A 22,590-nucleotide genomic window follows, 5' to 3' on the forward strand; every position below is an offset into this window, starting at 1 on the left:
AGCCAGACCTTCTCTAGTTTTGTGTAGTTTTGTTGAAAGCTTTGTAAAGTCTTTCTCGAGTCTTTGCAGTTTGAGCGTATATGAGCACCCAGATTAGGTGTATTACCTAATCCTAATATTTCTTACTATCGTATTTATTTCTTTGAAAAAGCCAATTTGTCCCTTTGGTTATATGAGTCTGTGACCTGGATAGAAGTCATTTCTTTGGCCCACTGTACTGAATGGTTTTAGTTTAGAATCTAAGTGTCATAAATGACAATCCTTCTCTGAAGAAGAACAGAACATGGGAGGCACTGCTTTAGAAAATACTGAGTTAGGGAATGGTGCAGTGAAGAAAGACCTCTACTAACTGGAAAATAGAGAAAAGGAAAATTAGCTACACAACAAAGCGAAAATTATTTAAAACAAAACTAAACCAAGTCGGCCATTATCTGTTTTGATAGTGTCACTAGATCACTGAGTTATTATATTAGCACTTGTAAAATGCAGATTAATAAATAGTTCCTAACAACTGTTACTATCCACATACCACATCTTTGTCTATGATGTGTAGACAGCAAGTAACCTTAAAATTGTGACAGTTTTACCAGAGGAATCAACTGGGTAGGCCCAACACAACAGCAAAGTCCTTAAGAGTGAAAGAAAGAAGCAGACAAACCAAAGGCCAGAAGGAAGATTTCTAAGTCTGGGGACCATAAGCCAAAAATGACAGCAGCCCCTGCTAGGTTGGAAAAGGCAAATAAAAAAATCAAATTCAGAATCCTTCTCAGCACATCTAAAACAAGTACTGACACTGTGGGTGTATCTAGATAGAATCATTTTGCACTTTTGATTTCAAATTGGTAAGAAAATGAGTTTAGCTGAATCTGCTATGTCTGTGGCAAAGTCTTGAATGGCACTAATGTAGCATTCGCAGGCAAGGTTTGAGATCTGAGTCTGTCTGGAGGACTTCTGTTTCCACAAAGGAATGAGAAATAAACTTAAAATTACAGTTAGCAATAAAATAGCTAACATGAGTACAGATTTATATATAATCCAATGTAAAACACAAAGCATATACTTAAACTACATATGTGATACACAACTTGTGAAAGCATAAACGTACTTCTATAACCATTAAATGTCTTTCACTTAAAGAAAACTTAAAATTCAGACCAATAAAGGACAGGGACATAGCTATCAAATTTCCTCTAGGAAATGAGCTTTCAAGTAAAAAAAAAAATAATTTAAAGCTTCATCTTGACTCGGGAAGTAACTTCCCATCTCTGAAGGGTATTGAGTTGCGTGATTCACACACCCCAAAAGCTGACGTTGTTTCTAATTAAAAGGCTGAATTCAACTAACATTTTAGTTCTCGCCAAATTGGACAACAGAATATGAGGCATTTTTGCTATGGGGAGTATATAAGTACATAAGTATAAGGAACTGCATAGGCAATAGCTAATTCTGGAAGCTAGAGAAGTGAAAGGGTCAGTCAGTTAATTAGTGGAGCACTAGGAAGTGAGTTCTAAGCTGAAAGAGAAGCTGGAACATTTTGCTCCTAGCACACCCCATAATAGCAATCAGAAAATCAAGCCTCAAGATTTTAGGAACCAACAGGACTAGGAGATGAATGAGTGAGTGTCTGGTCCCTCTTCCCCTCCTACCCCTAGGTAATGACTGGAACTTCCTTTTTGAGAGTATTAGAACACAGGGTCTCTTACATAGGCTACACAGCAATGGGCGAAGATTACTGTAACTGGGGGTTAAATAAGTTTGTCGACATAATTTACGCTAAGACCTTCTAGTTCCCCTCTCTATTACTGGAGACAGTTTTCTCCAATTTTACACCACTGGAAACGGGTGATTCTAACGGTTTACAAAAATAAAACAGGTTTCATGCTCCAAGCCAGAAATTAAAAAAAAAAAGGTCAACAATGGTACATTTTAGAATAAACACTCCACAATGTACAGAAAGGAGCAGAAAATTTTCTACAAGAAAATGAGATCCAAAATAAAATTCTCCATCCAGAAAACCGAATTACACGTATGGAAAAGCAGAATGGCGAAATTTTAAAGTTCAGTTTTAAGATGTTTATAACTGTCAGCCAATTACAGCAATACTAAATAAACAGTGTATACTATTAAACAAACAGGGAAATTGGAGAATTGAATCTAGTATGTGGTATTCAAATTTCTAAGAAAACAACTGAAGGGAAGGCTTTATTTTAGCGTACGGCTTCAGAAGCGTCAATGAACAGTCACTGCTCTGATGGCCGTGGGAGGACAGCTTGGCAAAAGAGCATCAGGAAAGACTAGAGAAGAGACAAAGAACGGATACAGGGGCAAGTCACGTCCTTCAAATGCACGCTGCTGGAGTCCCACATCCTGTCAGGCCCCACCCAACAAGTTTTCTACCTCTTAAGAGTCCACTTAGTTACGAACACATGGCTTATGTTATAGAATTTGTGATCCAATTACTTCTGAAAAGTTGCTCCTCTGAACACTACATTTGGGAACAAGTACTCAACACATGAAGCTTTGGGGGGCTTTTCACATCAAAGTTACAAAACAATGTAAAGCAATGACAAAGGAAAGACCCAGAATGACAACCACAGCATGTCAGAAAGTTTCTAAATGATGATCCCAAGACAATAGAATACCCAGTACATTTAAACAGAAGAACCAGTGTTATATAAGTTGTACATACACACACACACACACACACACACACACACACACACACACACACACACACAAACAGCTTGTAAGTCAGGAAATCAACTCACACATCCATTATGAGGTAGATTTAAAAAACAAGTGTTATATAAGGTTGGAAACCTCTCTCATAGTCTAAGGCTTCAGATCTGCTAAGACCAATCTACTTACGATGAAATGTGTTCTTTGATTAAAGGTTTTAATGACACATTTAATTAATAGAAGATAATCTGACATATTGGAAATTGACAAGCTAGTTTCATAATTATAACTTAAAATAGAATATCTGTAATAATGTGCAATATAAAATATTAAGCTCACTAACTTATATATGAATTATAGAAACCCTTGAGTTGATAGTTTTGAGTTTAATTTACTAGCTTTATGAATGTTAGTGAAGTTGTCATACATACATAGCTTTGCGATCAAAGGAATACAATCTGAACAGTGGACCTTTCGGATTAAACAGCCTAGTGTATTAGCTATTATAGCTTATGTGAATACACTCTAGAACGATCATACAATGACACTGGTTAATGATACACCTTTAGGAATACATTCTCATCATTAAATGACATATAATTACAATGCCAATGTTTGGCTTAAATTGGGCATCTCATTTAAGTACTTATCAAAGATGGATACATCCACATTATGAATGTAGTTTTAAATTAAATCATTTAACTAAGGTTTTCTTTTTATGGGTGATTTTTATTATTTTTTATTAACGTTGTTGTCTTCGTTTCATGTATATAATATTTTAATTACTCTGACTTTCAGTCTATCTCCCTTTTAACCCTCTTAGCTCTTCCTCCTCCTTAAAAATCCTGTCACACATTTGTCTTTTTCTTTTAAAGAACAAACAAACATAGATTGATTCGGAACAAGTGGGAAAGAACTATGAAGAACAGGGAAGGCTCCAAGGAAGAAAATCCCCAAATTTCAAATGCTGCCAATTAGTTGTTTTTTTAAACATGTAAAAAAATGTAATTAAAAATGTAAACTAAATTAAAAGTGACCTTTTATAATATAAAAAGTAGGAGTTTTAGGTTTTAAATGTCAAAGTGTTACTTTAATAAAGTTGGATAGACCCATTGCATCTATATAGTTAGGTATGATTACAAGAATTATTGTACTGCGAGGGGGGTGGAGTGAAGGCGTCAAGGGATCAGATACCACAAGAAACCATACAGAATAAGCTAACCTGGACCCAGAGGGGCTTACAGAGACTTAACTGACAACCAGACAGCGGCATGGGAGGGACCTAGGCCCTCTGCACATAACAGTTGTGTAGCTGGGTCTTCATGTGGGACTCCTAACAGTGGGAGCAGGGACCGTCTCTGACTACATTGCCTGCCTTCAGATCTCTTTCCCCTAACTGGGCTGCCTTGTCCAGCTTCAACAGAAGTGCCCAGTCTTACTGCAATTTGATATGCCAAGGCTGGTTGATACCCATGGGAGGCCTCTCCTTTTCTGAGGAGAAGGGGATGGAGGTATGGGAATGTGAAGTGAGTGGGAGAGACTAGGAGGAGAGGAAGAATGTAAAGTAAATAAATGCCAATAAAAAATTACAGTACTTTTAAACTACAGAAGTTCAATTCAGTAAGCATAATGCTCAGTTCTAATGTTATCATTAAAACTCTGAACTTCATTGAACTTTGAGAACTGTACTCCTCCCTAGGCTTAGGCTCACTAAAGATGAGATATGATCTGTCTTCTGTCGTGGATAAATAGTACCTCATGTTCTTATTAGGCAGACACACATGGTGTTTTGTTTTATCCCTGATGTCAGGTAGAATAAAGAGACAAGAACAATAAGCTGTTATATTCAGCCCTCACTTGACTGTTATATTCAAACCCTCATGGATGTTTGAGGGTTCTCTGGAGCACAAAACCCCATATAAGGGCAGGGAATGTAGTTCAGTGGTAGTGTTTGGTTAACATACAGTATTCTTCATGTATGTAAATGTTCGCGCACACTTGCATGCACGTGTGTGTGTGTGTGTGTGTGTGTGTGTGTGTGTATGTTTGTGCATATACGTTAGAGGTCTTATTATGTATGTAGCCCAGCCTATTTAACTCGGGACCTGGGAGAATTAGTCCTAGTACAAACCCTGAGTGCAGTTACAGCTTTGTTGAAGGTTTCCACCAGTGTAGATCTGGAGGAAAGTGCCTACACAGTATTCCTTCCTCACTAGAAGATTCATTGTGGGCATTAGCGTATTTACACATGCATGTAGTATAAGCGATCAGGATGCCCTACTTGTCTGTTTACAAAAAAAAGAGATCTCAGCAAATATGTACACAAAATCCAACTGTAATCAAAGGTCACTAAGGACCTATATTATAGATTTAGATTCATTTCGTTCAAAATTAAGTGCTTTTTGGGTTAAAAATCTAGTGATATACTTGCGGAAAGACATAGCTATAGGACAAAGCTGTAACTCTGGGGGATCTTTAACCAAGGGAAGTCCTTCCTGTTCTGTTTCCCGAGAAATCAACAAAGTCATTTAGACCTTCTCTATAACATTCTCTATTTATTATTATCTTTTAAGGCCTATAGAACTGTGGCATGGGAAGTCTATATCCACGCTGAATCATTCTTATCTGTCTAGCCTCCTAATGCTAAAGAGAGGCAAGTATCTGCTTGTTATGCATACATTCCTCTACCTGAACATGAAAGTTCAACTTTACATCAGTTAATACATTTTTTATGGTCATACAATATTTTAAAAACTAGAGCAGTAAGATTCATGGGAAATCAGCAAAAGATAGGTAATGAATTTAAGTCCTTTGGTACAGAGAACAGAGGCAACAATTACAAAAGGCAAGGCTTCATCACAAAGTGATTTTGGATAAAACGCTTCATACAAGCCCAGGTTAGATAGAACACAGGTCCCGGCAAGTGTTCCTGAAACAAGGCTATTTATAGAACTGTCACATAAAAACTAGCTCTTGGAAAAATTTGAAAAATGGGAGAAATTCTGATGAAAAACTGTTTTAGTCATTTGAAAATTTTATAGCAACTTGCAGAACCAGACTTCAGTTAGATGTCCTGACACAAAGGTAAGTACAATATGAAGACCTGGACCATAATATAATTTGTTTCCTGCTGTTCTCTTAGGCCAAGAAAAGTGTATTAGCTCAAAAATACTGTTACGATAAGTTACAGACTGGAATTTAATAAAGATTATACTTTAAGTTGTGACTGTCACTGAGATGTACAATCTTGGCTTCATCAGTTACTATTAAATGACTTCTTTGAAATTCTCCCTTCTGAAGAGAATACAATTTATTACTTGAAGATATTATAAACATGAACAAGAAAAAGAAATAGGGGTGGAGAGACCAATACAAACACACAAAAACAGTAAATGAGTAATTGAAAATATGTATTAAAATCATAGAAAAAAATATCAAAGTGTCATGACTAAAAACAGCAAATTCATAATATAATATACTAGTGAACATATTACATGTGTTCAATAAATACTGTTTTCATTACTTAGTATTTTTGACAAAATGAATAGGAAAAACAATTCATACTCTTGAGTAAATGAAGCTATAAAATTGAAACGTGCAAAATACAAGTAAAATTTTGTATTGGCGTTTAAAACAGTAAGAGGGAAGTGAAACTATCTCATGCATTTCCCAAGCATTAGTTTGTAAAATGAATGAACGTGGTGTTCATCACATTAAATGAGAAAACAGTGTTTATCCTCTCTAGGTTCCAAACTCTTAGATGGACAATGAGGACAATTTAAGTGCTCGTTTTGCTGGATCTCTATCAAGAATAAATCCAAAACTGAACAGTATTTGGAAAAAAAAAAGCAAACATGGTAATCAGGCCTACAAATCTGATGAATGTCTTTAAAATTTGTTTCAAATACCATTTTTTTTGCGCTATTTGTTTTTCTCAACCACAGAAAGTTTTTCAAAAGAAAACTTTAACTGTCTACATTTTTCTTTTAATTACTTAATATCTATTATGTACGGCAGTACAATTACTTTATATATCCATGTATACATACATACATACATACATACGCACATATGAGACGCACTCTTACAAATAGAAGCTTACAGCTCCTAAAGTTACCTGCTGGTGTAGAATAGCTGTGGAATTGGCAAAAGTTCCCTGCGCAAGAAGGTAAACATCTGAGGAGGCGCTTTCACCCAAGAACACCCCTTGGTACCCAGCAAATGACAGCAAAATGCCAGCGCTTGGCATAGCCCTCCTCCCTCCCTCCAGCAGGGCTAGCCGCGCACTAAGCCTCCTCTTTCTTCGGCCTCCACTCCACTCTTATTAACCTAATAAGCACTTCAACCCGCAAGCTGCTGCAGGAGACTGCCCCATCCTGATGCTCCTCCACTCAGCCAGAGCATGAACTCAGGGGGTGGGGGTGGGGGCGCTCCACTTTCCCAGACACCTAGGAAGCTGGAAACTTTTATTTACTCCCTTCTCACGGAAGCCACGAACTGGGAGCCCCTAGCACACACCTGAGTAGCTGGAGGACTCTTTCCCACCTCGGCAAGATCCGCCGGCCCTTCCGCAGCCCCAATCTAGAGCTTCCCTAAAACGCAAATGTTCCTTGAGCTCCTCCCGGTTGCAGACTGACCCGCCCCGACCTCACCTGAGGGCGGTTCCGCCAAGAGATGGTTCAGGAAAGCTTCTGAGTCGGTGGACCGGAGAGGGACTCTGCAGAAGACACTGTCATAGTCCGCCACTCTCAGGCTCCGGGGCGGCCGCACCTTAGCTGCCGCTACTCCTGCCTCCCGATCCTTCCCCAGCTCTTCCAGGGCGGCCGCTGCCTCTCGCATTGCACGCCGGGAACGCGGTGCTCTTCCCAAAGACTTCTAATCCCAGTATGCACAGCCGCAAGGCCGAACTGCACTCTGGGATGCAGAGTCCTCTTCTCAAGGCTTTTCTTCATCCACAGTAAGACGGTCTTGGAGAGAGAAATATAGCCGTAAAGCTTTTCTCACCGTCGTGAAATGTAGTCTTCCCTGGTATCCGGGGCCTACTTCCGGCCTTGGCTGGCTGGGCGGGGAGTGGTGTCGCCTAGCAGCCGGCGCCGCTTCGGCACATTCGGGAAGAGTTGGCGGGAGCAGCCTGAGTGCGCGAGGACAGCTCTGGGAAGCGAGAGGCCGGGGCTGTGGCCGAACCCGGAGGTGGTCGCCGTAGATGAGTGACTGCTACTTTTTGCACGTCTTGGTTTAGGTGGGTGGATCCTCGGGAGTCGGAGCAGCTTAGTGTCGTTCACAGGTTCATAATCCTGAGGGACAACATGCAGCCTACCTACCCAGACCTTCTGTCGCTCTTGTCCGCAGTGCCTCGGTCTCCTTGATTGAGCTTGGTTCCGCACACACTTTATCTAGCTCAGTCTTTATTTTTCCACTTTAAAAATCCTCTGGTCCCCTTTTTCTCAAAATCGGAGGAGGTTTTCAAAAAACTTCCAAACATCTTGGGAGTTGGTCATCATTGATGGTACGGGACTTGGAAGAAGGGACTCGAGGTTTTAGCTCCAATTTCGTTTTAGCAAAGATAATAATTTAGCATGTACATTACCATATAGTCTGTGCTAGGTGAATTAATTCTCATCAAGGTTGTTTGCCTATGCATCTGTTTAGCGGTTCAGGAGCCATAGCTCTTAGCCAGCACCTAGAGAGTTAAGTTAGATCATGTAAACACTGCAATGCCATTTTCCTTGAAAATGCTAAAATCCACCTGCTTCGTTATAGGGACTGAGAGACGGTGAAAGAATTCAAGATGCCACCTAATATAAAATGGAAAGAATTAATCAAAGTTGATCCAGATGACCTGCCACGTCAGGAAGAGTTAGCAGATAAATTACTGATATCCTTATCCAAGGTACTTAGTGAATGATTTGTACACAGATCCTGATGTACAATATCGTGAATTGAAATTGCTTCATGAAGTAATTGAAAGCTATAACCAGAAGAGTGATGGTATTTTATGCACAGGGTATGAAATACTCCATTTTTTTTTCTTTCTCTAGGTGGAAGTAAATGAACTAAAAAATGAAGATCAAGAAAACATGATACATCTTTTCAGAATTACTCAGTCACTAATGAAGGTTTGTAGGAAAGAGTCTGTAGGAAAAGAAATATCTTTAAGAGTATCAAAGAAAAATAATCAGAGGGTCAAATAAAATGCAAAATGTCTCCCTTATAAGCTAATAATGAAATGATAAGAGGATTCTAGATTCCTCATAAATAAATACTGAGAAAGAATATGTACTTATTTGTTTCATTAAGGTAAAAGCACATAGAAAATTTGTAGGCTATAGACAAACAGATTTTGGGTTGGTAGTTTGGGATATACTGTCCAATCTAAGAGTTTGAGGGTATATTTTAGTTACCAGTACATTAGAAGCGAATAAAGGTTTTTGAATCTTAGTTGGCAGATACAGAAATGTGCTTATGAAGGCAAAATTAAATGTGTTGTATAGACTGAAGGGATGAGAGATTATTAGCTCCATTTATAAAAAGGAATTAATAAATTTATTAATAACAATTGGAATAGAAAAAAGATAATGAAAACATTTAAAATAGTAGATATAAAGTTTAATGGAAAATCTGAAATGATTCAAATTCTTGCCATTCTGGACTTTCTAGCCTTAAGTATTTAGTCAACAACTATTTACTGACTGTCTTTGTGTGCTAGTCATTGTACACACTAAAGACTGAGATAGCAAATTCAAATTCTTGCCATTCTGGACTTTCTAGCCTTAAGTATTTAGTCAACAACTATTTACTGACTGTCTTTGTGTGCTAGTCATTGTACACACTAAAGACTGAGATAGCAAATTCCACACAATTTCCATTCTCACAGTTTATATTACAGTGTAAATAATCCATATTTTCCCCCTCTCATTTTAATATTCAGATGAAAGCTCAAGAAGTAGAGCTAGCTTTGGAAGAAGTTGAAAAGGCTGGAGAAGAACAAGCAAAATTTGGTAAATGTCTTGGGAAAAAAAATTACTGTGGTTCCATTGTGTAGTAGACAGTACAGAACTTATCATATTCTAATAACATATATATTCAATTCATATTTAAAGATGCTACATCCTTGTACAGTTCCAGGGACTGACTTGAGTGCTGTGGTAGGGAGTAAAGAAAAGAAAACACATTGACACCCAGAACAGTTGGGTGGACCGGGCTCTCTGATGGAGAAACTGCCACATCCCAGAAGCTCAGTGTCTGTATTATATCCACGTGAACAGAGTAGTGGAGTTGGCACACAGCTGAACGTAAAGTCGGCTGAATGCATACAGATAAACAAGGAGACAGGGTTCCTGGTAGACAGTTGAATAGGGAGGCAGATCTGGTTAATCTCAGCAGGAGTAGTCTCTGTAGGGGAGCCATAAACATCAAGGGGAAGCAAGCTATGGTGGACATTTTCTGCACACTGTCAACATACACACTCAGGCTAGGAGGGAAGTCTTTGCCCATATCAGCAGTACACATTCACTCAGGACTTTACTCACTCAGGTCTTCCTCTGTTCTCTACATCAAGACATTTCTAGAATGCATCTTTTATGCATTTAGTATATGATAATTATTTTCCTTTACATTATATGATAAGAGGATGGAATCTTTTACAGAGAATTTTACTATATTATTGAAATTTACTTAAAATATGATGGCAGGAAATTTAACCAATTGAAACTTTTTTTAATAGAAAATCAATTAAAGACAAAAGTAATAAAACTGGAAAATGAACTGGAGGTATGTCCTTTTGTATTTCCTTGTTTTTGAATTTCCTTGTAGTTGTTATTAATTGCATTGTTTTAAGTTATATTCAAATTTTCATATTGGTTGAAAAATACAAGATTTCGTGCTCAAGAGTTTACTCATTATACAGATTGTGTTTTTGTAATTTGGGTTTTAAGAATTATACGTTAAATAAAATAAAAACGGTTAATATCTAAATGGAGCTGTCAGTCTAGAGAAGCATATAGTATGTTTAGTAGCCACTGAGGGGAGAGAATATGGGAAGATTCTGAAAAGCTAAGAGGGGCTGTAATGTGAAGGGCTTAGCCTTTAAAAGGTGGAACTAGGGAAAAGGAGAGAGGTCTAGAAGTTTTTATGCTTGTGAGTTTAGTTTTTAGAAGCTGAAATTGAGATGAGATCACCTGTGAGGTTTAACAATGTAAAACAGTGAGATTAAGATAACCTTTGAGACATGGTAGACAGAGGGCTGAAGCCTGAGGGCTATGGACTCAGATGGGAGTTCTAGTCCTCAATTCTGTGACTTGACTAACTCTGTGCACATGGATGAGTTAGTTCACATTTCCGGCTAGATTTCAAGCTCCTTTTGTAGTAGCTGATGTCTGCAGTTGAACTGATCCTGTGCTAGGATTTAGGCAGACAGCTGGTAAAGAATAGAAGATTGTGGCAGTTCAAGGTCTCGGTCGGAACCTGTTTAAAGTATTGTGATGAAATCTTAGCTCAGTGGGGATGATGTCAAAACTGGAGTTGGGACAGGGGAAGTGTGAAGTCAAGGAGCAGGAACAGTCAAGGCCCATAGAGTTTATCAAAGGGAAAGTACCAGAGAACAGCTGAGGAAAATGTTTCTTTGGGCAGGATCTGTGATGACATAGGACTGAAGGAATGCAGTAAATCAAGAAACATGTTATTTTTAATCTGTCACTTAAAGCTACATAAAAAATAAATGGTGGAAGTCATCTGATTGTGGAAATTGCTCAGGTTGATTTTTGATAGAAGACTGAGTTGCCACATGCCCAGCTCCTCGGGACTTTTAAGACTGGGCAGGAAATTGGTTGTTTGCTGATGCCATGAGCATATTGGAGTGTTTAGGACAGCTAGATATCTTATAAAGTCAAACCGGGTGAACATATGGAGGAAGTCCCAAGATGGAGGAGCCCTAGGAGACCATTGTCATCTTTTCTCGATCTTGAAAGAATGAACAATTTCAAAAGAAATGAGTACTCTTCAAAGAACCTAATTACAGCTTTGTAAAAAATAAAGAAGACCTAGTTAAAAACCAATGCTCCGGATGTAAAATCTGTATTTTAGAAGAGATTGAGTAGCATCTGAATAAGAAGAGAGTAGCAGAAATGTGTGGGACGTGTTCCCCGTGAGGCACGCCTAGGGGACTAACGGCTCAAGGGTTGGGCCGTGGTCCAGTTGACAGGAATATGAAGGAAAATAAATGTAATTGTCTGGAAAGTTTTAAAGCGAATCTGTCTTGGCTTGCTTATAGAGGAGTACTAAACAGTTATAGTGCTTTACATTTGTGAAAACTGAAAATTAGCTGTTTGGTTACGTTTGATACAAGTCAAGTGTACACATGGCTCAGAACGAGCAATGACAGACACCACAGAGACTTTCTACTAGACTACAGAGCATTGTCTGTTCCAGCTAGCCTGTGGTATCAGGGAAAGAGCAGAACAAGAGGACCCAGCTGCTTTCAGTTTCAGTTCACAGCCTTTACAGTCTCTAAGCCTTTGTATTTTAGTCTGTACCTATGCTTAGTGACTGTGACAGAGCCTCTTGGTTCTTTTCGTGGTCGAGGAAAGCTCATGGATTGCTGATTTACCAATTAAAGCCTAAATAAGTTCAGAGTTTTTTGTTTGTTTGCTTGATTATATTTTTTATTATATGAATCAATTTTAAATTTACATATATTTTGATCATATTCTTCCCCTTCCTCAAGTCCTTCAGATCCTCTCCTCCCTACCCACCCAACTCTAAGTTCATTTTAAATGGTGTTTGCATGCTTATGCCTTAAAATATCTGGTATCTGAGAAGTTAAAGTGGAGTACTTGTTTATTGATTTAAAGGAATCAATCAAACCTTCAAGTAAAAATGAATTAATTATATTTGGAAGAATTAATTCTTGGCTTATGACTTTAAGATGGCTCAGCAGTCTGCAGGTGGACGCGACACTCGGTTTTTACGGGACGAAATTCGCCAGCTTGAGAAGCAGTTGGAACAAAAAGATAGAGAATTAGAGGATATGGAAAAAGAATTGGATAAAGAAAAGAAGGTTAATGAACAAGTAAGACACATTTATCTCAGTGAATCTTAGTATTTAAGATAACCCTACATGGCTAATCTTACCTCTGTAGTTACCTTTGGAAGCAGTTCCGGGTTGTGTGTTCTAGTTGGGGAATAATGTACAAGCAGGTAAGTTTTGTAGCAGTGTTCATTTTGTAGGCACATTTGAAATACATAATGGAATTACCTACTTCTAATGATACACAGGGAAATGATTCTTTAATTTTGTGGCATGTTTTCTGAGGACATTAAGAGTTACATAAAATTAACTTTGGTCTTGAACATTGGGATGAAGAAATGAATTCCGTGTTCATAAATAAACAACTTCTCTACTACTGCCAATTTGTTATATATGAATTAATGAATTTCAATGTGGTAGAATTAGAAGATGTAAATACTCGGCTCGTATACTTCTTTAGCTCCTAGAGTATAAAGTCCCTTTTTCACCCGTAATCCATCACTGTTACAGCACAACCAGAACTTTGCTGTGTAGTACACAGTTTCTAGTTCTAAGACAGATTCACAATTTGTAATAGGTGTAGCGTAAGGATGATGTGATGCTTTATGGGTGCATCCGGATATAAGACTGTTGATCTGTGCTGGGATATTTAAATCAGTCTGATTGTTCAGCATGTAGCACTTAAACTGAGTCAGGAAGTACAAGCGAGTATGGCAACAGAAATTAAAATGTATGTATCGTCAAGGAATAGACCGCTCTGGATCGAAGGTATATCATTTACTAAGACTAGAGGTAAGAAATACTCAAGAACTATAATTACTCATTGACTGAGATGGAGATAAAGTGGAGTTTTCACCATTTGTCAGGCACTTTTGATGCCTTAACTCTCATGCCTTATTCGATGCTTACATTTGGGACACGGGAGTCACTTCTGACATGGTAACAGTGAAGAAGTGAGGGGATATAGAGAGTGTGTAAGTGTGCAGTATTGCAGCTAATAAATGGTTGAATACTGACAGTCCCACTCAAGAATGTGCTCTCACTCGCTGCCCTAGCCTTCCTTCCCAGCTTTCATACTCGTGAGCCTCTGGTAAAGGCCGGCGCCTAAGGGATCTTTCTAAAGAAGCAAGACAGAATGTTTAAGCACAAGGCTAAGTCAGATCAGTGCTGTTACAGCTTAGCCTACTTTGTGGAGAGCAGACTGAAGAGGGTCAAAGTTAGTAAGGAAACATTCGCATTGATTCCAGCAGCTGCCAGTGGTGGACTAAGTAATGAATAATGCTGGGATGACTCGACACGCACGCCTGAGGGAGAGGGTGCGATTGGGTGTGGTGAAGGACTGAGATGGAGAGCACTGGAGTCTGCCTAGTTTGTCGTTTGGGCGTGGATACATTGGTGCTGTTTGGAACACAATGTAGTTTGAAGGTTTACCATTGTTTCAGTTTTGTATAGTTGATCTTGAGGTTTTTGTGCATATACTCAAAGATGAAATATTTAAATATCGTTTACATAATAGACACTGAACAGATCATGAGAGTGTGTTGGTCTTTAGTACAGATATTAATAAAGCCAGAACCTTGATCATAAGATTTACCTCAGAAAAATGTTTAATGAAATAATGAAATAGGCTCTCTGAAAAAAAAGACATCAATAGTGAAGCCAAAGGAATCCAATGGAGTAACACGGAGTGCTTGAGTATTAAATTATTACCTTTCTGGTTTAGAATACGATTGGACAGATAGTACCAGATAATAATAATCACCACTTAACTCATCATCAGACTTATAAACTTTTCATTTGTATATCGCATGTTATGAGCAATCTTGAAATGTTTTATCTTGGAAAATAATAAATATAATAAAATAAGTCTTTATATTTTATAAAGATTGTCAGAAAAAACAATATTTATATTTTCCTCATGTGTATTCATCAATTAAGATTTCTGTCATATCATTGTACACATAATTCTTTATCTCTCACTCATTTTTCTTTTCTTGAACCATTTGAGACTTAATTTTAGACATAATAATACTTTATACATAAATAGGTCTAAAAATGTGAATATTCCCTTATACAACCAAAATAGATTTATGATGTTCAGGAAATGAAATATTGATTCAGTAGTATTCTAGTCTTTAATAAGATTTTCTCTACTGACCTAATGGTGTCTTTGATTTCCTGCTGCTGCCCCCTGTGCCTAAAGAAACATTATATGGCTCCTTATAGATGGGTTTAAAGTTTTTTGCATACTATTGTGATTGGATTTTTTTCTTGAGTAAGGCAGAAAACAGAAAAGTAAAAGACCATGAAAAGGATGTTTTATAGAGAATAGATAGTAAAAAAAAAAACTTATCATATTAGTTATAATATTTATTATGTCCAAAAGAAAACAGAAACTGCCACAAATGATCTGTTTTAGGTGAAGAAAACAGCATTTAATACTGTTTGCTGTTCTTTGTGTGGAGTCTCATGTTAAGGACTTACTGTACGTCATATCTCATGTCAACAAGAGACATGAAATCAACCGAAGAGATAGGAAATGGCCTCTTTTGTACTTATGTAGGAATTGATACTCAAAGGATATAAGTTTAGGCCAATCTGATTTCAGCTTGTTTCAATCATATCTGTACACCCCCCGCATTTTTTTTTTTGTTCTCTCTCTTTTTTTTTAGGTATTTCAGAGATTATAAAGAGGAAGGAGTGATTTCTCCTTGGCATAAAGGAAAAGCAGAAAGATCTTAAACAGTTTTTAGGAGATTGGGCAATATAACTTTGAGATTTTTGTCTTCTTAGCTTTTAGTTTGCTTTGGTATATATAGTTGTGGTGTTTTTTCTTTTTCTTTTAAAGCTGAGCCTTTTCTTTTGTACTTTATTAAATCCTTAGTTTAAAAATTCTGTCTTATTTGTGTTCTAGTGTGATATGAAGTCTTTGCTAGTCTTTAGCAGTTAAATGTTCTCTATTGGAAAGGAGTAAGAGTTTACGTAAAAAAGCTAAATGTGGAATTTAGATGGAATTATTTTTGAGTTTTATCATAGTTTTTGTCTTTTTTCTTTTTTACTGTTTTAGTTGGCTCTTCGAAACGAGGAGGCAGAAAATGAAAACAGCAAATTAAGAAGAGAGGTTAGTAGAGACTTTGAGTTTTGGGGTGGTTCAACAAAGGCTTACTTGTTTAAAATGTTTACTTAAAATTGTATTTGAACCAGAATGTAATCTTCTGTGTAACTGATGATAGTCATACTGGCTCATTTCATGATGGCTTTGTCTTAGGAAATTACAAAGTCAACCAAAATGCGAGGCCATTAGGTAGTTCACCCCTGCCTTGGATCTGTGTGGGGAAATCTTGGTTCTGTTACATGACCATCTTGCTAATCAGCTAGTTATGCATTTGAGTAGATTTCTTTTCTTATGACTTTCTGTCCAGCATTGTCATAGTTTTGTTTCTCATGAAGTCTTATAAGTTATACTATTATTTTTATATATGTGGTAAATCATAATTTTCTGTCATGTAACAGACATGTTTTAATTCACATATGATCACATCATTCCTCCATTCCTGTTTTTCTTCTGACCGCCACCTACCGTGTCCTCTTCTTTCATTTTTTTTATCATCTAAATTTTTTTAACCTAGTTAGAATTTTCTTCCTTTTGGTTTATACTTAGTATTTTTTCGTTTCTTTTGCTGTTTTAAATAATGAATTCAGTTGTTCTCAAGTGTTCTTTATTCTTATTTTCCTTAACACATAAATGTTAGTTTTAATTATGTGTTGCTTTTTTCATTTCTAATTATTCTTTTCCTGTCCTTTTGAAGAACAAACGTCTAAAGAAAAAGGTGAGGCCCTAAGGGTAGTTAAGCCTTGGGAATTTAGAGACCTACTCTGGAATCAGTAGCTAATGGATAGAGTTTTGTCATTCTCAATAGTATTGTCCTGTTGTCTCTCCTTTTTGGCTCTGGATAGTGGTTTAATGCTGACTGCTGTGTTTGCTCTAAACTCAGAATGAACAGCTTCGTCAGGACATTATTGACTACCAGAAACAAATAGATTCACAAAAAGAATCACTTCTATCAAGGAGAGGAGAAGACAGCGATTACCGATCACAGTTGTCTAAAAAGAACTATGAACTTGTTCAATATCTGGACGAAATACAGGTAAATCAGTAAGTTAGTTCAGAGCAACAGTTTTACAAGTTTATCAGGGTATAAATCTAATATTTATTGTTCTTTGTTACTTTTGAGTGTATATTTGCCACTGTGTCCATTAAATGATTTATTTTGTGTATGTATAATGCTGCCTGGATATGTATGTGTGTACGTGAGTGCTTGCATTGTGTGCCAAAGTCAGAGGATAACCTCTGGTATTTGTTATCAGCTTCTGCTGTGTGTGAGGTAGGATCCTTTGTGGTTCAGTACTCTGCATTCCAGAGCATGTAGCTCACAGATTCCAGGGACTGACCTCTTTTCTCTCTCCTATCTCACAGTAGGGGCGCTTGGGAATAAAGATGCATAGTGCAGTGTCTGGCTGTATGTGCATTCACATGTTTATGCTGCAAGTAGTTTATTCAAGAACACATCTTTCTGGCCCTGCTGTGTACTATTAAAGCACAAAATACATTGTGTCTTTGAATTTTCATTTATTTATTTACTCTGCATTTGGCTGTCTTGGGCACCAAGAACAATTGAGATACCAAAGACAATTTTCTTGACATTTGATTTGACTTAATTTGCCAATGCTGTGTTAATCTAATAGTCTATCAAGATTCATTGTTTCCTCTAGAGGACCCTGTGACTCAACTTAATTGTAATTTGGTATAAATTTCAGTTTCTTGTAAGACTGCTTTAAAGTAATAGTATATTTAACATTTTTTTTAGACCTTAACAGAAGCTAATGAGAAAATTGAAGTTCAGAACCAAGAAATGCGGAAAAATCTAGAAGAGTCTGTACAGGAAATGGAGAAGATGACTGATGAGTATAACCGGATGAAAGCTATTGTGCATCAGACGGATACCGTTATGGACCAGATTAAAAAAGAGAATGAGCACTATCGCCTTCAAGTAAGAGCGCTGTTAAAATCCAGCCTGCTTCTCAGCAGCGTCTTATGACTTCATTGCTGGGTATTTGAAAGTAGACAGACTCTAGTTCCCTAGGATGTTGTTTTTGTTGCTTGTCTTAATAATAATGTGTTGCCATCCTGACATACCTGTCCACGAGGGCTCTCCACCCTCTCCCGTGCACCTGTGGTTCTGGTCATTTGGGGAAAGTAAGTGCTGCCCGAGGGAGTGCAGAAATAGTTTCAGGGACATGAAGATTTTAAAAACCCAGTGGCTATAACATTTAATTTTATTTCTTAAAACACTGAAAATATGTCAAAGATCATTATTTATTATTTACATGGGGTAAACGTGTTTAAAAAGTACAATAATGTTTAAAGATGTGATTCTCTATTAATAATTATATGGTAGTTTCTTGAGTATAGCTTATCTAAAATGCTTGGGATTAGAAATGTGTTCCAGAGTGTGATTATTTTTTAAATTTTTAAAAAAATTTTTTTTAGATTTTTGGGAGATTTTTAGGTTTTGGAAATAATATAGGTTACATATATACATGAGTAGTTTTGGGGATACCGTTAATAGCTAAAAAGTAAATTCATGTATGCTTCATATGGCCCTGATATGTAAGCCATCAATACAGTATTTTTATGCCTATATTTTAACTAAACCACAGCAAATAAAATGTAATATGTAGTTTTCCACTTGTCGCAGCATAAAAAGTGTCCAATTTGGGAGCATTTCAGATTTTAAAGTTTTATTTAGTATTGTACAGCCATTACTTGTCACCTTTAAATCTAGGACAATGCTAGTTATCAACAGCACACGTAATATAATGCGTCTGTCAGCATGTCTTTGTGCATAAATAAATATGCGTATGCCATCACATTAAATTTCCCGGGTTTGTACTATTTTATGAACTGCTTGCCACTCTTAGGTGCGAGAGCTCACGGATCTTCTGAAAGCAAAGGATGAAGAGGACGATCCAGTCATGATGGCTGTCAATGCAAAAGTGGAAGAATGGAAGGTACCGTGTCACATGAGAAAACTCTTTCTCGTTTCGTATTTAGATTTAATTTTGATTTTGATTCTTAACAGTTTACGTCAGATAATAACATGTTGCTTTTTAAGAGTTTATTATCTGCCCTGGGTATAAAAGCTCTACAACTTCTATATGTAGTCCTTGGGCTTGTTTATTCGTTAGACAAACACCTTCAAGGCAAGAGTAATCAGGAATGGAATCAGGAAAAAGATTTATCAAAATCATGTGGAAAGCCTTTTCAGAATACCCCTTTTCTTTGTCTGATTTCCGCCTTCCAGCCTAATTCCAGAGCTGTACCCCCAGTCAGAAGCTAGGATTAGGGTGCTTGCTATTTGTGAATGAACTGAGATGACAGAATTGGAAATTCTTACTGTAAATGCAGGCACTTCTAGGATCTCCACTTCTGGCCATTCCCACTGAACCCTTATTGGCAATTAAGAATTGTTTGTTATCTGGGAGCTCAGATCATCGATACTGTAAACAACTGTAGTTGCAGTGAGTGAAGCTGCATTCATCGTGAGGGGTCAGATGATTTGTGAAGCTCTAGAAAGTAAATGCTTTAGCTATCCCTTTGCCATTGTAGTCACTCAGCTGCTGTTTCAGCTTGACATCAGCAGTGCACAGACAGTCCGTGAGTGGATAAGCATGGCTGCTTTCCAAGTCCTTAAGAAACAAGCATAGGCTGGGTTTGTTTCCAACTGTGGGGTGTAATTTTCTAACCTTCGCAAAAAAAAAAAAACCAGTTGTTCCAATCACATTTAATATTTAATTTTTGTACATATAATGAATGAGAACTCTGTTGTGTGACACTTTGGAGGTTTCCAGTTTTTCTTTCGAAAGCAGTGTTTTAATGAGAAGTTATACATATATAATATATATTATTAAAATTTAATATATAATATTAAATATAAATATATATTAAATTTTGTCTATATAAATATTTGGATAAAATCAATTGCTGCAAGTTTGATTACAGTCTAAATTGCAAATATATCTCTCTAGTTTATTATTTTTCTTTTGGCACTCATAATTTTTGATACGAAGTATTTGTTTTTATATTTCATAATTAAATTCAACATTATTTCAACATTAAATTCAATTATTTCAACATTAAATATATTAATGTTTTTTGACCTTTCATTATAATTAGATACTCCTGATATTGCTAGGTCAGAGAGCATGTGCCTAACCCTATTATTCAGATAGCTGAGGGTACTAAATTTAAGGCCAGCCTGGACACCTGAGTAGTGAGACATTATCTCTAGATAGATAGATAGATATATAGATATATAGATAGATAGATAGATAGATAGATAGATAGATAGATAGATGAATGAAAAAATGAATACATAAATAAATAAATTGGTTAGTACACTTTGAGAAAGGAAAAAGAAAAAGAAAAACTTTTCTATTTTGTTCTTAGTATCTTCTGCTTTTATATTTTATTTTAAAACTTCAAAGCATGTATATTTAAAAAAAAAAACTAATGAATCCAGCCGAATGACTTTTATTCAAGCAATGTTATTGAATATTTCATCTTTCTCACACTGAAATATCATTCTACTTTTATTACATAAAACTCATGTTGAATTTGAGGATTTTTGCATCCTCTTTTATTCATTTGATTGAGCTGTTTCCTAGCCACATGCTCTTTTAATTGTTGCATGTCTGAATACCTGACAACCTGCTCTCCCTATTTTTGTTTTGGCTTTTAGAGTCTTATGAACAACTTTTAGGATTTTCATGAACATCTTTATGATTTTTTATTTTTTGGCCTCTGTAGCTAAGAACACAAAACATCCTTTCATTTATTTGAGTTATTTTATACTTTTCTGTGACATTTTAGTGTTTTCTTAATAACCATCTTGTATAAAACATCGTGCAGTTCCATAAATTTTTGTTTAGAAATGAGAGAGCTGACACTCAAGAGGGTTTTCTTTAAGGATTGAATTGTGAATTCCGAACTGTATATATGTACTTGTACTGACATTTTTCTATTAAATGGATTTTATTTTCTGGGTTGGAGAGATAACATCAATCCAGTTCCATCTGTGGCAGCATGTGGCCCAAAGTTTGGATCCCTAGCACCTTGTGAGAACATGATGGAGAGGCAGAGGCAGGTGGATTCCTAAAACTCATTGGCCAATCAGTCTAGTTAGCATGTAAGATCTAAGTTCAGTGAAAGATCCTATCTCAGGAGAAAGATAGTGGACATTAACCCATCTCTTCCATACACACAAACACACACAAACACACATATACACAAACACATTATAAGCTGCACACTGAAAAAATATTAAAAAGAATTTTAATTATGTGTACTTTTCTCTAAGTGACGAGGGGTTTGTTAATTTTCATTTTTTATAACATCTTTTTTTTTTAGTTAATTTTGTCTTCTAAAGATGATGAAATCATTGAATATCAGCAAATGTTACAAAGTCTGAGAGGAAAACTTAAAAATGCCCAACTTGATGCTGACAAAAGTAACATTATGGCTCTGAAACAGGTAAAACCTTGTCAAGGTCTGTAATATCAGGAAACTGTGCTAAAGTCTAAGCTGTCTTATCTGTTTATCCATATGCCTCCTCGGCCTCCATCACTGTGTGTAACAAGCTTTGAAGTTCCTCATACATACCTAATGGGGGAAGTAAAACTAGAATTAAGTTTAGAGGGAATATAACACTTTAGAATAGAATTATCTTGCTTTTTATATATTACTATTATTTATTGTCTATGTGGAGTTACTTAGTATCGATTAAAAAGCTGTAGATTTTAAAAATAACTTGCTACCTTCTTATTGATTATTATTGTGTATCTTATGCCTAAACTACTAAGTGAACTAAGTGTGTTTCTACTGTGAGTGTGCCACTGAAAAGTTGTGTTTAGCAAAACAACCTCATTCAGAACCCCCCCCCCCCCCCCCGTATGTGTTCTTTCCAGTGAAGTACTGAGATAGAATTGGAGAGTAGTGATGAGAACCTTGTTTCTCAGTGGGGTGTAGAAGGCACAGAAGCTGGACTGGATGGAAAGAAAGAGCAGAGAAAACAAACAGAGAAAGTGCTAAAGATAAGATTCAATGGATGATGAGCAAAAATACCATATCAGAAGTTATAAAAGCCATGAATATTAAGGATTTCTAGAATAAAATTTTCCAGCTTTAAATATTCGCATGAGAACAGTTGTGTAGTGCAGTTTGAGGCATACATAAGAAACTTACTTTCTTGCGTCTGGTAAGTGGCCAAGTGGGTAAAGACACTTAATGTCCTGCCTGACAATCTTAGCTTAGTCCCTGGAACCCACGAGGTGAAAGAAGAGAAATAACTGTTACAAGTTGTCACCTGACTCCCACACCTCTGCCTACAAATAAATAAATGTAATAAAAAATTCTTTGAAAGAAACAGTTTGGCCACAAGGAAGTATATTCTCTTATTTATTACAAAAATGTATGTTCATATTAATGAATATCTGATATTTCAAAATATCTTATAGGGTATCCAGGAACGAGACAGTCAAATTAAGATGCTTACTGAACAAGTAGAGCAGTATACGAAAGAAATGGAAAAAAATACTTTTATTATTGAAGATTTGAAAAATGAGCTCCAAAAAGACAAAGGTAACTTAATATTTTATAAGTAAATGGCTTGCATATATTATTGTGTTTCAAATGACATCTGACATTTCAAATTATGTTCCCCTTCCTGGTTTTCCCTTCACAACCCCTTCCCCATTCCGATCCCCCCTCTCCCACTTCCTCTTTGCCTCTATGAGGGTGCTCCTCTACCCACTCACCTACTCCCACC

The 22,590-nt window shown here is 36.7% G+C and overlaps 2 protein-coding genes across 2 annotated transcripts in view; one reads left to right on the forward strand and one right to left on the reverse strand.

Annotated features, from left to right (window-relative positions):
- Tmtc3 (transmembrane and tetratricopeptide repeat containing 3) overlaps positions 1-7,516 on the reverse strand; it is a 43,702-nt gene extending 36,186 nt beyond the window's left edge. Inside the window, exon 1 of the mRNA XM_028783110.1 lies at positions 7,332-7,516. The gene's annotated coding sequence lies outside the window, so the exon portion shown is untranslated. The remainder of the gene's footprint in view (positions 1-7,331) is intronic.
- A 307-nt stretch (positions 7,517-7,823) lies between these two features.
- Cep290 (centrosomal protein 290) overlaps positions 7,824-22,590 on the forward strand; it is an 81,346-nt gene continuing 66,579 nt past the window's right edge. Inside the window, exons 1-12 of the mRNA XM_028783031.1 lie at positions 7,824-7,918; positions 8,440-8,569; positions 8,718-8,795; positions 9,608-9,677; positions 10,403-10,449; positions 12,602-12,745; positions 15,771-15,824; positions 16,699-16,851; positions 17,572-17,754; positions 18,686-18,775; positions 21,174-21,296; positions 22,280-22,403. Of these exons, the coding sequence (XP_028638864.1) occupies positions 8,468-8,569; positions 8,718-8,795; positions 9,608-9,677; positions 10,403-10,449; positions 12,602-12,745; positions 15,771-15,824; positions 16,699-16,851; positions 17,572-17,754; positions 18,686-18,775; positions 21,174-21,296; positions 22,280-22,403 (1,168 nt within the window). The 5' untranslated portion in view covers positions 7,824-7,918; positions 8,440-8,467. The remainder of the gene's footprint in view (positions 7,919-8,439; positions 8,570-8,717; positions 8,796-9,607; positions 9,678-10,402; positions 10,450-12,601; positions 12,746-15,770; positions 15,825-16,698; positions 16,852-17,571; positions 17,755-18,685; positions 18,776-21,173; positions 21,297-22,279; positions 22,404-22,590) is intronic.

The sequence above is a fragment of the Grammomys surdaster genome, unplaced genomic scaffold, assembly GCF_004785775.1.
Source record: "Grammomys surdaster isolate TR1022 unplaced genomic scaffold, NIH_TR_1.0 958, whole genome shotgun sequence".
Lineage (NCBI taxonomy): Eukaryota > Metazoa > Chordata > Mammalia > Rodentia > Muridae > Grammomys > Grammomys surdaster.